The sequence below is a fragment of the Grus americana genome, chromosome 1 (assembly GCF_028858705.1).
Source record: "Grus americana isolate bGruAme1 chromosome 1, bGruAme1.mat, whole genome shotgun sequence".
NCBI lineage: Eukaryota > Metazoa > Chordata > Aves > Gruiformes > Gruidae > Grus > Grus americana.
In genome coordinates, this window is record NC_072852.1 from 97,493,266 (window position 1) to 97,506,676 (window position 13,411).

Here is a 13,411-nt window from a genome sequence, read left to right on the forward strand (position 1 = left end):
TCTTTTGCCCCCACTGAAGTCAATGTCCTTGGATTTTCCATTTGGGAACAAAATTTAACATGCAAGTGACGTGTGCTTTGGAGTACTCTACATGTCACAGATACAAGCTTATGACAAAGGTGCCTTGGATGGTAGAAAAGAGATGGAAGACACAGGTTTCCTTCTTAATGCAATGCTTGTCATCTTTTTGTGAATTTTTCATCTCGGTTATTCTGCTTAGAGTTACTGGCACTGGCTGGCAGTCTGTGATACTGATTGAAATGGTCTATAGGGTACAGGTTGTGCTGTCGAAATGGTGACTTCTGTGATACTATGTAACGTTGTTTATTCCAAGCACATGCAAAAATCACTAATTTGCTAATTTAAAAGAATGAATAATAAAAATCTCATAAGAATCATCTAGTTACGCACCTCTACCTCTGTCTTCTGGAACTGTTATGGGAAGACTTGTCTCTGATGTGGATGAAGTGTTTGACCTTGCTCTTCAGAAAAGCTCAGTTTTTTCACTTAGGCTTTTCCTCAACGTGCCTGAGCTTTTTCATTCCTTGTTTTACATTTTTATTGCACTGACACTAGACTGTTTATCCAACTCTGTGAAACTCAGGAAGCTATTGTAAAATTTCCAGAATGACACTTGAATCATTTTGAGTGAATATGGCCTCTTCTGTTGAACTTTCTGATATTTTCTATACACGTTCTAGTGAGGCTATTCAGATTCAAGCTGATGTTGCCAAAGATGGTGTCTCACTTGGACTTTATTTGGATTGTAGTTTAACTTCTAGATTTTTGGGAGATTATTATCTTTTCCCAAAGGTTTGATTTTTTCAGTAGTAAAAAACAAGCAGCAGTGAGCCACAAAGCCAACATGTACAAAATCTTAGGGTTTCTATGCCCGTTTCTGGCTGGATTTTCGCTTTCAGCAATTTTCAGTATTATTCAAACAGCCTAGTATCTGTAAATGGTTTTACCTTCATAAGACTAGATCCTTCTTCCATGTGCTGCACACTTTTCTCCTTCTTTCCCTGCATATAGAGTCAGTGATGGCAAATTGCAGATGCATGATAAAGACCTACCTTGATCGCATGCTACTACTACATGGTTGCAGTTGTGTCTCAGTAGCCAATGTGTGTGTGTCTGGTTCCTTTTAAAGGTGAGGAGTGGAGAAGGCTAGTATTTGTGTTGAGCAGAATCCTGTTCCAAATCAGCTGCAGGTGGGAAGGACACCCTCTTGTTAGGTTATAAGCTATCTCATCACCTGCAGTGCCTCTCATTACTGTTTGGGCAGGTCTGTTCTGAGCTACCCTGAAGACTTGCTTGCCTGCTCTATCTTTGCAAATAAGATTTTAAAGTGCGCTTTCTGAAAAGAAACTCCATAAAAGTGGCTTTGCAATGGAGAGATTGTGCATCTGTTACATCTTTGGTCTGTTGTCTTATGTTGCTGCTCTATCACTCTTTACTCCATTAATGATACAGAGGATGGCTTCTCAATGACCTCTGCTAGTGGCATACTTTGTGGTCTGATGTCACGTAAGATGTTTTCTGACTACTACTGGTAAACATTCTGCTATCAAAGTAGGAATGATACCATTAGCTGGGCATAACCTTACCTTCTCCTCAGAGCTTTTACTTCTGCCTGTAATATAAACTCATTTCTGGTCACCAAAAAGGCAAAAGTAGCTCTTGCATCCTGGAGTGGGTTGGCCCTTGTTGGTAGGTAAGTCCCCACCTTGCCGCTTGCTCGCTTTCCCCCAGTGGGATGGGGGAGAGAACTGGAAGGGCAACAGCAAGCAAAAACCTCATGGGTCAAGATAAAGACAGCTTAATAAGTGAAGGGAGGGGGGAAGAAACAAGTGGTGCAAAAGCCAGCGCTTGCCACCAACAAGCTGATGCCCAGCCAGTCCCTGAGCACTGACTACTCGGGAAAAAAAAACTCTCCCTCCATTTTTATTGCTGAGCATGACATTATGTGTTATGAAATACCTCTTGGTCAATTGGGGTCAGCTGATCAACCTCTTGTGCACCCTCAGCCTACTCATTGGGATGGCAGAGTGAGAAAGAGAGATCTTGATGCTCTGTAAACACTGTTCAGCAGTAACTAAAACATTGGTGTGTTACCAACACTGGTTTTGGTCACCAGTGTAAAACACAGCACCATCCAGCCTGCTATGAGGAGAGTTTACTTCATTCCAGCCAAACCTAGCATACATCCAAAAGAGAGCATATCTTCAAACAAACAAGCAAGTAAACCCCTTGATTTATTGTATGGCTAAGCTTTCCTAAGGTGATCATTCTCCAAAATGCTTTGTATGCACTTAAGCTTTGGGAGCTGATGTGTTGAAGTACAGCCTGCCGAGAGCCTCCAGAGTCCATTCTGGGCAGAAGGTCAAGTTTTGTGCTTCTCCATGAAATGGCATCCTGTATTAGTGGAAGGGGAGGTTGTATAGTACATACTGTGACTGTTGTACTCTTTTTAAAACTGTTAATTAAAAGTATGTATTATTAATGTTGTCTATAGGTTCATTCCAGTCTCAGAAAAAGAACTTATTCCACAAAATTGTCAGCAAATGTAAGCACAGAAAGGAGAAGCTTAATGTTCCGGACACAGGTACTGGTGCATTACTTAGTTAAGGTTTTGGGCCGCCTTCTCTCAATTCAGTCTCGGGGAAATGCTTCTAGACAGGGGCTACTCAGCTCGCTAGTTTTTGATTGCTTTGATCCCTTATTTCCCTGTCTGCTTTGATTCCGTTAGCTCCTGGCTGCAGTTGATCATATTACCTTATTCCAGTATGATGCTGTTTTGTTTTTAATTGGCATCTCCCTAATTACAGTTTCCCTGCTCCAGACGCGATGCAGCAGAGCTGACAAAGCAAAGGCGATTCTGCGGTTGGCCCTGAACTCTATCTTCCGCAGCTCTTCAGTCCTTTGATTGCTCTCTTGTCCATCCCTTCTATATCACAGACCATATTATTTATCCCTTTGCCAGAGCATTTATCCATATCCCTGTCTCTCCTCTCTGTGACTTCCCTGTCTAGAACTTCACAGCCTGCAGCTGGTCAGGATGTAAGAGCTTGTTTCTACACCAGATCTCAGAAATACTAACCTAAACCAACCCTCCCTCAGTAGAAATCTTAACCAGCTTTTTTTTTTGCCTCAGATTGAAGATAATTTTGACAGTTTTCTAAGTTATGTCCTGGGCTTGCTCTGCCTGCTGTCCTGCTGGTAGCTCTCCAAAGTCTTTTTCTTGTTATAGTATTCCGGTCCTGCACACCTGCATACTCAGAACTCTGAGGGGCATTTTCAAGTGTACAGTATGTACAGGATTATAGCTTAGCCTGCTTCCCTGGGTTGGTTTGTTGTTTTTTGGTTTTTGTTTTTTTTTTTTCTTTTGTAGTCATGTTGCCCACACTACCCAGATCACGCCCAGGCTATTCCTCAGCTCCTCCACAGTGGAGTTATTTCCCACATTGTCCCTGTGTTGTAGAAGAGCCTTTCTGGTTCTGCTTGCTTAGGTAGCTCCATGAATTTCTTCCATTTTTTTTCCTCATCCATATCTGTCTCTTTTTATAAAATTACTATCCCCATCTCCATTTCCCTCAGCTACCCTTATGCTTAATATCTTTCCCTAAGGCTTGGCCGTGTCATTTCTTCTCCTTTCCTGATGCTGTTCTGTGTCCTCTGCGGTGCGCATGCACTATTTTCCCACATAGGCTCTGCCAGCTCTGCTGCATTCAGCAGTGCAAGTGTTTTGAAATTCCTTGCACTGTTACATTGTATTTGTACAACAAACATGTTGTGGGAGTTGCTCATGAGAGGTAACTATCTTGCTTCCATGCTGATGTGAAAAAGGCATCATACATTAACACAGCTTTTATTGGGTGGCATTCACATTCTTGTGTCTGAATTATTAATAGACTGTGTAGACAAATTAGTAAGAAAAATGGGTGTTTAAATTCTCCTGTGGGAAAAGAAACAAAGTATTTAATACATGATTGAGTAAAAAAAAAAAATCTTAAAATCTGCAGATATAAAATATAACTAAACAAAATGTCAAAGCCTCCATTTGATTAAAAGAAACCAGCTTGTTTTGCTATCAAGTGAAGTGTGCTCTATGATCAAAGATTCAAGCCTGGCAAGTGTTGAGTACCCTGGCCTCGCTCCAGCACAACACAGAGGCATGTCCTTGGAAGTTAAGCATGTGAATAATGTCATCGTGTCTAAACGTTAAAGATGTGTCTGTGCATTTGCTGGAGTAGGGCCAGTTTGCTACGTTCTTCCCAAGACTGAAGACACAAGGAACTTACCAGTCTTACACAACCCACGTAGAAATCATTAAAGGAAAAACGGTGGATATATATACTGGTGGGGAGCTACATTTCCTCTGAGATACAAAGGGGAAAAAATGTGGGGTCTTGCCTGCTCTTCAGTGTACCACGTAGTGACACTGAAAGCAAAGCATTATTCAGCAAAGCGCAGTGTGGGTATGGCCTTGCAGGTGACGTAGAGCCTCACCATCGTGTGCTGCCTACGTAACCTCAGCCTTTCATGAGTTCATTGGCAGCCTGGCCCTAAACTCTTTGACTCCACTGTCCCATATTCTGCAGCATTCAAGCTGGGAATCCCAACATCTTCAATTCAGATATACAAGGATTTAGTGAATCAAACACTAAATGAAAATTTAACCTCCTTTTTATGGGTAGCCTATACTTGTGGTGAGTCACAAGTCTATAATGTGTGGTTTGGGTTTTTATGGAGTTAATTTTGCTGGAGGAAGGAGCTTGAATATTATTATAGCTGGAGAGGAGACACTTGGAAGGGTTGCTGTCAGCAGAAGTCATGCTGGATTCATGTTTTGTCATCTTACGGTGTCTCTGTGCATCTGTGTTTTGAATGAAGAAAAGTAAATGCAGTAAAGGCACCTTTTGATGTGGTTGGATCATGATGTCTGAATGTGTCTCTGGTTTGAGTATCCGAGTGGATTTTGACTCCATGTGACCACATTGTGCACAGCATTGTGTTACGAGTTTGCAGGTGTTTGAGAGAAATGCAGCCCAATAAAGTACCGGTGGACGTGCCACAACCCCTGCTCCTCCTAGCAGGGGAGCGCACAGTAATGCAACTGAATATGTTAAGAGATATGTCACTTCCTTAAGAAGGCTGACAGAAGCAAAGCTGAACCTATATCTGTTTGAGGAGGTTGAACACCACTCAACTGAGAGATTTATTTTCTGCCACACCGTTAATGCTTTCTGGTGGGAAGCAATACTTTAAATAACAAGGGATAAGTCACAAATGTTGACTCCTTGTAGGTACGTTTAGTGAGCTGTGCTGAGGGCTCTCGCATGGTTTGTGTAACAACCAGATGCTCTGCTGGCCTTTGCACCAGAAGGGGAGAAGACATGATGAACATATACACCAGTCTCAGCACTAGCTGATGTGTGAAGGAGCCTTGTCTCATGTGGCTGGTGGAGCTAAGTGCTTGCTGCTGATCCTCCATCAGCTCTCCCACACGCACATTACTCTGTACAGCCTTAGCGCATATGTTTGAGAAAGAACAGAAAGTGCAGAAAATTAGCAGAATCACCTTTTTTTTCTTTCTGCTGAGAAAGCCCTGTTGTGTGGGGCCTGCAGCCCAGAGGGAGCCAGCAGCTCTGTGCCACTGTGTCTTTGGCATCCATCAAGGCTAGAAGACAGCTGGGTCAGCGTAGGCTCATGCAGCAGAGCTTCTCATGCAGCCAGCTGTTCTGTACACCTGGCTTGACTATCTGCTGCCTTGTCAGGTGGTGTCACCCAGCCCTTGCTGCAGCCCTGTGTGCCGCCTGACCCCATGAGCGGTATCGCAGCAGCATCCTGCCATCAGAAGAGCTGGAATTTCTACCAGGGTATAGGTCAGAGTGTGCTTGGCATCAGTTCCTTGGTGAAGTGGTTCCCGAGGCACTTGCTCTGTCTTAATAGGCTTTCCCTTTTTAGCTTCATAAAGACAATTAAAACATTACAGCCCACCTTTCCTTCTTGATACCAGTGTGCTTGGACCTACAGAGCATTCGTTCTCCACTAAATGTGGTTAAACTTCTGCAGCTCTTTCTCATAACAGATAGGCATCACTGAAGAAATTCCTTTAAATCTGTCTGTGTGTTGCTGAGGTTCAGTCTGAAAAGCTTGTTCGCTTCTGTTGTGTGCCAAGTCAAGTCCAATTGACCTCATTTTTCTTGTTCACAAAGATGAGGGGAAATGTACTCTGCATGCCTGCAGAGTAGGGTAAACTGTCTGTGCTATCTTGTAACAAATCTAGCTCAGGAAACCATCTGGCAGAGAGCTCTAGATGTTTTTCTCCCAAAGTCGTTTTTGTGACTGTGGTGTAAGCATGCCAAAAGGCCCACATCTTCATATCATGTGCTCAACTCTGCTTGCAAAAATAGCCCTTTAGCACATGCAGAACTACTGTCATGTGGAAAGCAAACCATGTAAGTATCTGTTTGCAGGACTGCACAGTAGCTGCAGAACCTCATTTCATTTCTTGACAGCATTCTCCTGAAAATTAGCTGAGCTCTACATGGGACAGCTCTTGAACACAGGACTGTGTGGAAACAGAAGAGATATGAAATGGATTAAAGTAATTATTGAAGAAAAACACAGGGAATTAAACTTGTTTAGCCATGCCCTTTCTGCACAGCAAAACCAAGTCCTGGTATATATCTGAATGGATATACCTTTGTCAGCTGAAGCAGTGGGGTGCTGTTTCTCTTGAAGGAGGTGCAGGAGGATCCCTGTTAGTACCTAGCTTAGCTAAAAGGTTGTTGAAACTTGCACTGAACTCCAGAGGAGAAAGTAGTCCAAAGGGTCTTATGAGTGAAGCCTTTGTGTGATTTCCTCCAGGTTATGTCTGCTTGAATAATAATCTGCAAAGAAGTCAATTCAATGATTTCTTATCCCAATGAGCTCCACACTTACACTCACACTCTCATTGACTATTCACCTTTAATCCTTCCTTCTTCAAAACTGTATGGCAGCAATATTATGATGAAATGATAAAGAGCTTACTTTAGAGCTAAAGGAGAAAAACAAGTAGAGGACTCTGAAGTCTCTTTTCAAAGATTGAAAAGCCTTTAAACATGGAGAGGGAATATACTTGCTGCATCCTGAGTTCATCAGCCACCTTCTGCTATTTCTTAGTAAAATATGTCAATGTCGTATGCTCCTTCTTATGTCTTTAATAACTGCCCCCTCTCTTTATTTTGCCTTTCAAGGTTTTTCCTTATCTTTAATTTCTTGAGCTTTTTCAGGCATGCAGCATGAGAAAGAAAACAAATGTAAGAGGGAACTGTCTACTATATTGACCGATTAAGTTAATTTCTAGTGACCTGACATGGCTTATAATATACCACACATCTAATTAAAAACATACCAAATCAGATTTCTTTCTATTGTATGTTATTGTTTGAAATCATGTCTTAATATTTTTATTAAATGTTAAAAAAAAAGTGACTTGTATTACTAACATTAAAGCCATTATAAACTCTATCAAACTAGAATTAAACAGCACTGTCAAAGTATTATCTAATTAGAGCAAATCTCCAAATCAGAATTAACAAATAGTGTTGGACTACAACCAAACCATTACGTTAATACATAATCAAGAAATCTAGAGAGAAAGCTGCTGATTTAATTATACGTTCCAATTAAGATTTTGGTCTCAGCACAGTCAGCTTATATGAACATCTCACTATTAGCCCAGTTGAGTTACCTGAAAGTCACATTTGCAGTCATTGGCACTTCTACTTAATTGGACTGTTATGGGCCAGATCTTTTCTTGTGATTGCTCTTGCTCTTTTTGCAAAAAATAAGTTTTACAGCATAGCTCTGCTCTGGAAAGGTTAGCATCTATAGCTAAACACTGAGAAAAGCTAATTGAAGCTGTGTAGGTTTTTTCCAAAATAAAGAGCATGCACAAGTTCAAAAATGTTTTTCAAGAGAAGATATGAAGATGAATTAAGAACATAAACGAATTAAAGTTTGGAACATTTCCAAATGTTTTTACACATATGTACTAGATCTCATTGTATTCTTATGCCATAGAACATTAAAAGGTCCCTTCCCACTTAAAAGAGCCAAGAACAACAGCTAACAAGATAAAATGTGTTTCAACTCTTCTCGTCACCCAGTCCGCATCCTCACACAGTTAATAGTTAAAGAAGCTAGCGGAAGATAGAGGTTATATGGCAGGGGGGTTGGAACTAGATGATCTTTGAGGTCCCTTCCAACCAACCCAAACCCTTCTGTGATTCATTCTATATTATCTTTAAATAGGAAGCTCATTAAATCTACAAAACCAAACAATAAATAAACCGTAAGTACACATTCAGATGAAAGACGGCGAAATCCATGCAGGCTGCTTGGCTACTGTGCATGGTTTGTGGGGTTGGGTGCTCCTGTGCGATGCAGCCAGTCTCGGTGTAGGAGGCTGATCTCTTTCAGTGCTTAGCCCTTCTGAAAGAGCAGTTGTTGCCACTCTGGCTTGAGTTTTCTGCACATAATTCTTGCTGGTCCTACCACCCACAAAGTGAACAAATGGGTCTTAAACATATCTTTAAAATGGGAAGAAAGATTGAAAGACATTGTGGGGAAGAGAAAGCTAACTGTAGACACAGTAACAGCTGTGAAATGTGTAAAGGAATGTTGCAAAGAGATGGGGTATAACCTGGCGGGTTTTCTGTACTAAGAAAATAATGAGTTGAAAATGCAGCAGGGGAGATGAGGTACAGGTATGAGGAAAGAATATGTAATCACTTGGGATGGCAGTGCACTGGGAAAAAATACCCCAAGGACTCGGTGCAGATGCCATGAGTGTTCCCAATTGCAAAGCAGGTTAGACAAACATCTGTAAGAAATTACTCAGGCATTCCCTTTGCTACCTGTAGTCTATTTCTAACCCTAGCTTGCAGTGATCGCAGATGGGGTAGGCCTCATAATGCTTTTATGACAGGAGGAAAAAAGATGTCACAGATTGAATTTACGGACTAGTGATGCCCTATGGTATCAGCAGTATGGCTTATTAAATCAATGGAAATTACAAACGATTGATGACTACGCTCTGATCTCAGACTTTGGAAGTGTAAATACATTTTGTGATTGCTGTCTGACCAATTTCTTCATGAGCAAGATTAAAGTGACCGTTTAGCCAAGAGAAAATTTGGGATCGCGTTCCAGTTCAGGGCAGAAGGCTGCTTCCAAATGCCAACATTGGCACTGTTAAGAAAGATTCAAACTGTTCCTTTCTCACTCTCTGACTTTATGTAGGCAGTATTTCTGTCACAGTATTTTATCCTGTGCTTGCTTTCTTTTTTTAGCATTCTTCTCTTCAACTGTGATCCAGCTTTGCTTTTCTATTTGCTGCCTTTTGGGTGTTTTTTAAGGTTTGTTGTTTTGTAAAAGGCAGTATTTCCCTCTGCTTAGAGGAGACGATGTAGAGTGACTATAGAGAAGAGACTGGGGGTTAGTCAGGACTCCCTGAATTCTGCTTGTGAGTCTATCTGTGAGCTAAGATAAGCTTACGTGAGGACTATTATTGTTCCTTAAATATGTTTTGTCTCTTAGCTACTTGTTGGCATCTTCTGTTGCAGAGTGTTTTATACAGCCTGTTTGATGCCCTGCTCCCACTGAATTGCTGCTGCCCATCTCACAGGTTCCTTTGCAAATACTAGAAACTTGAACGTCCTGGGATATCTGTATGAGCTGATGCTACTATTCCCCTGCAAACATCTGCAGCATTTGGATCATATCTTCCCATGGGTTTTGCTCTGAGTACCTGTGAGGGAAGGCTTTATGCAGATACATGCAAAATGGTAAATGAGCATAGCTAGTAGTTGAATTATTTTACATGTAAAACATTTTTGTCCTCTTTCAGCCATACTCTCAGAAGACAGAAATTCCAGTGAGTCTGCCTGGAAGAATAAAATTTCTCTATCATCTGCCCTAAACACTCCAGAGCCAGCAATGTTGCATGAGCCTTTAGTTGGCAGCCAGAAAAGGAAAGCAAGAAAAACTAAGATCACACATCTTGTCCGAACAGCAGATGGTCGAGTGTCACCAGCAGGAGGGACACTGGGTAAAGAAATGGGAGTTTGAATTTTGTTAAAATTGAATGATTGGAGATGGCATTGGAATAGTATCAAGGAAGTATTTTTCAGTCAGCTTGGTTTCATACTTGCTCAGAAAGGTCATTATTTAAAATACAGGTATCAATCAACTGGGAAATCAGTGAGTCCTTAATGGCCAGCTTCTTTTGTTTGAATGCCCAAATCTGTCTTCTCTGCCTGGATATTTCTCTCTAAGACTGATAGCTGATGTAGGGAGTAATGGAAAATGGTTACCTTTCATAATTTGTTTCCAGTCCAGCAAAGAAATTACACTGCACCTAGTTACAGGATGTAAAAATGTTTTCCATAATATGACAGTGAGTGCCACAGCGCTTGCAGGAGTCCTCTGCAGTTAAGATAATCTTTCAGGACTTCTGTATCTAAAACATAGACAAAAGCTCTCTTGCCTGACCTAAAAGATCAAACTCAGTTGAATCCAAAATCAGTAAACTGCTTCACAAACCTTAGTACCGTGCTTCTGCCAATAGCTTCGGTCAGAAGAGGTTGCAGCTTGACTTGAATTACACTTGCAAAATCCAAGTCCTAAAGGGAAGGATTCTGTTAACACCAGACTAGTCAGTGTATCGATGTGCTGCTGTCAATATAAAGGCTAGATTTGCAAGCTTAACTTTATTTTATTGCAGAGGAGAAGCCAAAAGAGCTGCCACAAAGTACTCCTCAAAAAACATCAAGCGCAGAAACAGACTGCAATAGTGAATGCTCCAGAAATGCAGAGACAGAAGAAAATCATAGTATTACATCAGATATGCCAGCGGTGTCTGCATTTTTCAGCTTAGCTGCTCTGGCGGAAGTAGCAGCCATGGAAAATGTACACAGGTATGGTTTTCTTTTCCCCTTGTTGTGTAAGTGCATAGTATGTGGCTGCCAGTTTGTTCAGAAAGCGTGTGAATTGCAGACCGTTTAATTTGCCCTGTGTTTCCTCTTCCACAGCTTTCTATGAATGTCTGTTGTACACCACTTGCTTAGTAGTGTTAAGTCTTCACCTAAATGACAAGGTAATCTGTTTCATTAGTCAGTAAAATGATCCTCCCTGGTAAGCTTGCCTACCAATTTTTGTATATAAACAGGTTCATATGCTCCTTGAGATCGTAATGATTGAGGGTTTCTAATTATCAGATGCCATTTGTTGGATAATAGCAGATTTAAATAGCTGTTGCATGCTAATTTGTATTTTTTGGTAGCCTAAGACTGTGGAGAGAATTTCATGTAACTTCAGCCAAAGTTTTTATGTTGAGCATGGCTGAAGGAAGCTAACTTGTTATTTTTACTCTTGTGCTTTGCTGTGTAGGAAGCAAAGCGTCTGCAGAATGGCGTGGGACAGAACAACTCTGGGTGATGGAAAGCCACATTAGTTTGGGTTGGTCCTCTCAGTTACTGAGTAGACTGTCCACACAGACAAGGTGGAGAATGTGCAGGTTACTTAGGGCTGTTGAATCAGTTCAGCACAGTCAGATCCTTCATGCTAGACCTGTGCTGGGAGGAAATCAATGACAGCAAGTCCTCCTTGGCTCTTAATTATCCAGTGTTGTTGTTTGATGCTGCAGCTTATTGGAGATGAAACCCCATCCTTTCCTGCAGTGGAAAGTCAGTGAGGAAATGCTGGGCCAGTTTGAAACCATCACAGCCTCTGCAAATGGCATTTGACAGATTGCTGGCTACCTAAGAAACTCCACAAGGCAGTGGTTGATGAAACCGTTCACAACCTCATTTTACTGTTGATCTTGTGGCCCCCACTGACCAAGCCAGTCCTGTGTGTTCAGGCTGCGCATCAAACATTGAAAGGCATTTTAGAAGCTCAAGGGCCCTACAAGAAAAAAAGTCAGATGAACCCAGCCTGCTAGCTTTTCTCTGCAGAAGCTGTTGTCTTGCTTAAGGAACATTGTTTTGGGTGAGAAGTGTTTTCACACTGCAGTCAGCCTGGCCTTTCCTCCCAGCTCTGCAAAACAAGTGTCTGCTATCAAGACAGTAAAAGTCTGAACTTGTTTCTGTCATCCTCTGTGGTCAGAAGCCATGAAGTGAGACTTGGGAAGTGCTGTGCTAGGCTCTGCTCTCACTCACACCCTTGTGGTTTCATTGATTTCCATTAACACTGACCAGAATTGCACAAGAGCAACAGGGTTTGCTTCGCTGTGGTTTTTCCCCCTTTGTTCCTCTTAAGAGTTCTTGTCCTCTTCTTGTCCCTGTTGAAGTGAGCTAATGTTTTACACAGCCTTCTGTTTGGGTCTGTCTTTATTGCTCCCCCCTTTTGTCATCTCATCTTGCAGCTAGAGCGATGCAGCACGTTCTGTGAGGCCTGAGAACACCGAAGTGGCAAATGTCCAGCAACTGTTGTAAATTCCAGCTTGTAATCACCCTGGGGGAAATGAAAACAGGGAGGACTCCTTCCCAGTAGAAACTTAGCCATGTCTCTTGCAGACTTGGCATATGGCAGGCAAAACAGAAACCTAAATTTGATGGGCTAGATGCTTCTCTATTTACTACTCTGTCGACTGTTTGTTATATTTTGTAACTCGCTTCTTTATTTGCAAATAGCCAGAAATGCGGAGAATAGCATTAGAGTTTTGCTTAATGTATTTTCTCAGTGCCTGAATTTAATTATTAAATAATTTTACAGAGCCTTGGGCCATGGAAGCCAAACTCCATTTCAACTGTGATGAGAGCTTGTCTGGAAGTGGCAGCATGGTTTTCATTTGAAGGCTTCTGTTTAGCTTTATTTACCTTGTGCATGCCCCGGTTAAGCACTGTGAGCCTGAGCCGCATTTTGTGCCAAGGCCACTTCGTTGCGCTCCAGTTGTGTGAAGTACGTTGGTACCTCCGTTTCTGCTGGGGTCTTAGCTGTGCCAGAGTGAGGTGGAGTGACCCTTGTGTAAATAAGAAGTGGGCCCCAGATTTTCATTGCTACAAATGACACATACTGTAATAAAAATAGAACCTGACTTGTGAGATTAGATAACAGGCGGTGACGTGCTTTGTGTATGTATTTTTAAAGACAAGCTGCAAAGGAGCTCTCCCAAGTCCATCTGCTACAATGATTGATGTTGATTTCCAGCACATAATTCTGGCGCAGTTTATTTTTATGATTCCCTGTGCCAGGGGATCATTTGTAAATTAACACTGGTGTAGTAATGAAAGGGATGTTGTGCTGGGCTGATGAAGTGTTAAGTCATGAAACTTGGAGTAATCCCAATGTGCAACTCTGCTGATGAGTATATTTCCATATTGCTTAAAAGCTGGCTATTGACTTGCATTAACATGAC

The 13,411-nt window shown here is 41.7% G+C and overlaps 1 protein-coding gene across 17 annotated transcripts in view; it reads left to right on the forward strand.

The window, feature by feature from the left end:
* Window positions 1–13,411, forward strand: part of BBX (BBX high mobility group box domain containing) — a 162,267-nt gene that overhangs the window by 128,436 nt on the left and 20,420 nt on the right. For 15 of the 17 annotated variants that reach the window (XM_054825111.1, XM_054825135.1, XM_054825206.1 and 12 more), the window contains 3 exons: window positions 2,516–2,605; window positions 9,902–10,102; window positions 10,778–10,970. In XM_054825111.1, the coding sequence (XP_054681086.1) occupies window positions 2,516–2,605; window positions 9,902–10,102; window positions 10,778–10,970 (484 nt within the window). The remainder of the gene's footprint in view (window positions 1–2,515; window positions 2,606–9,901; window positions 10,103–10,777; window positions 10,971–13,411) is intronic. The other 2 variants (XM_054825221.1, XM_054825230.1) reach the window with 1 other exon arrangement.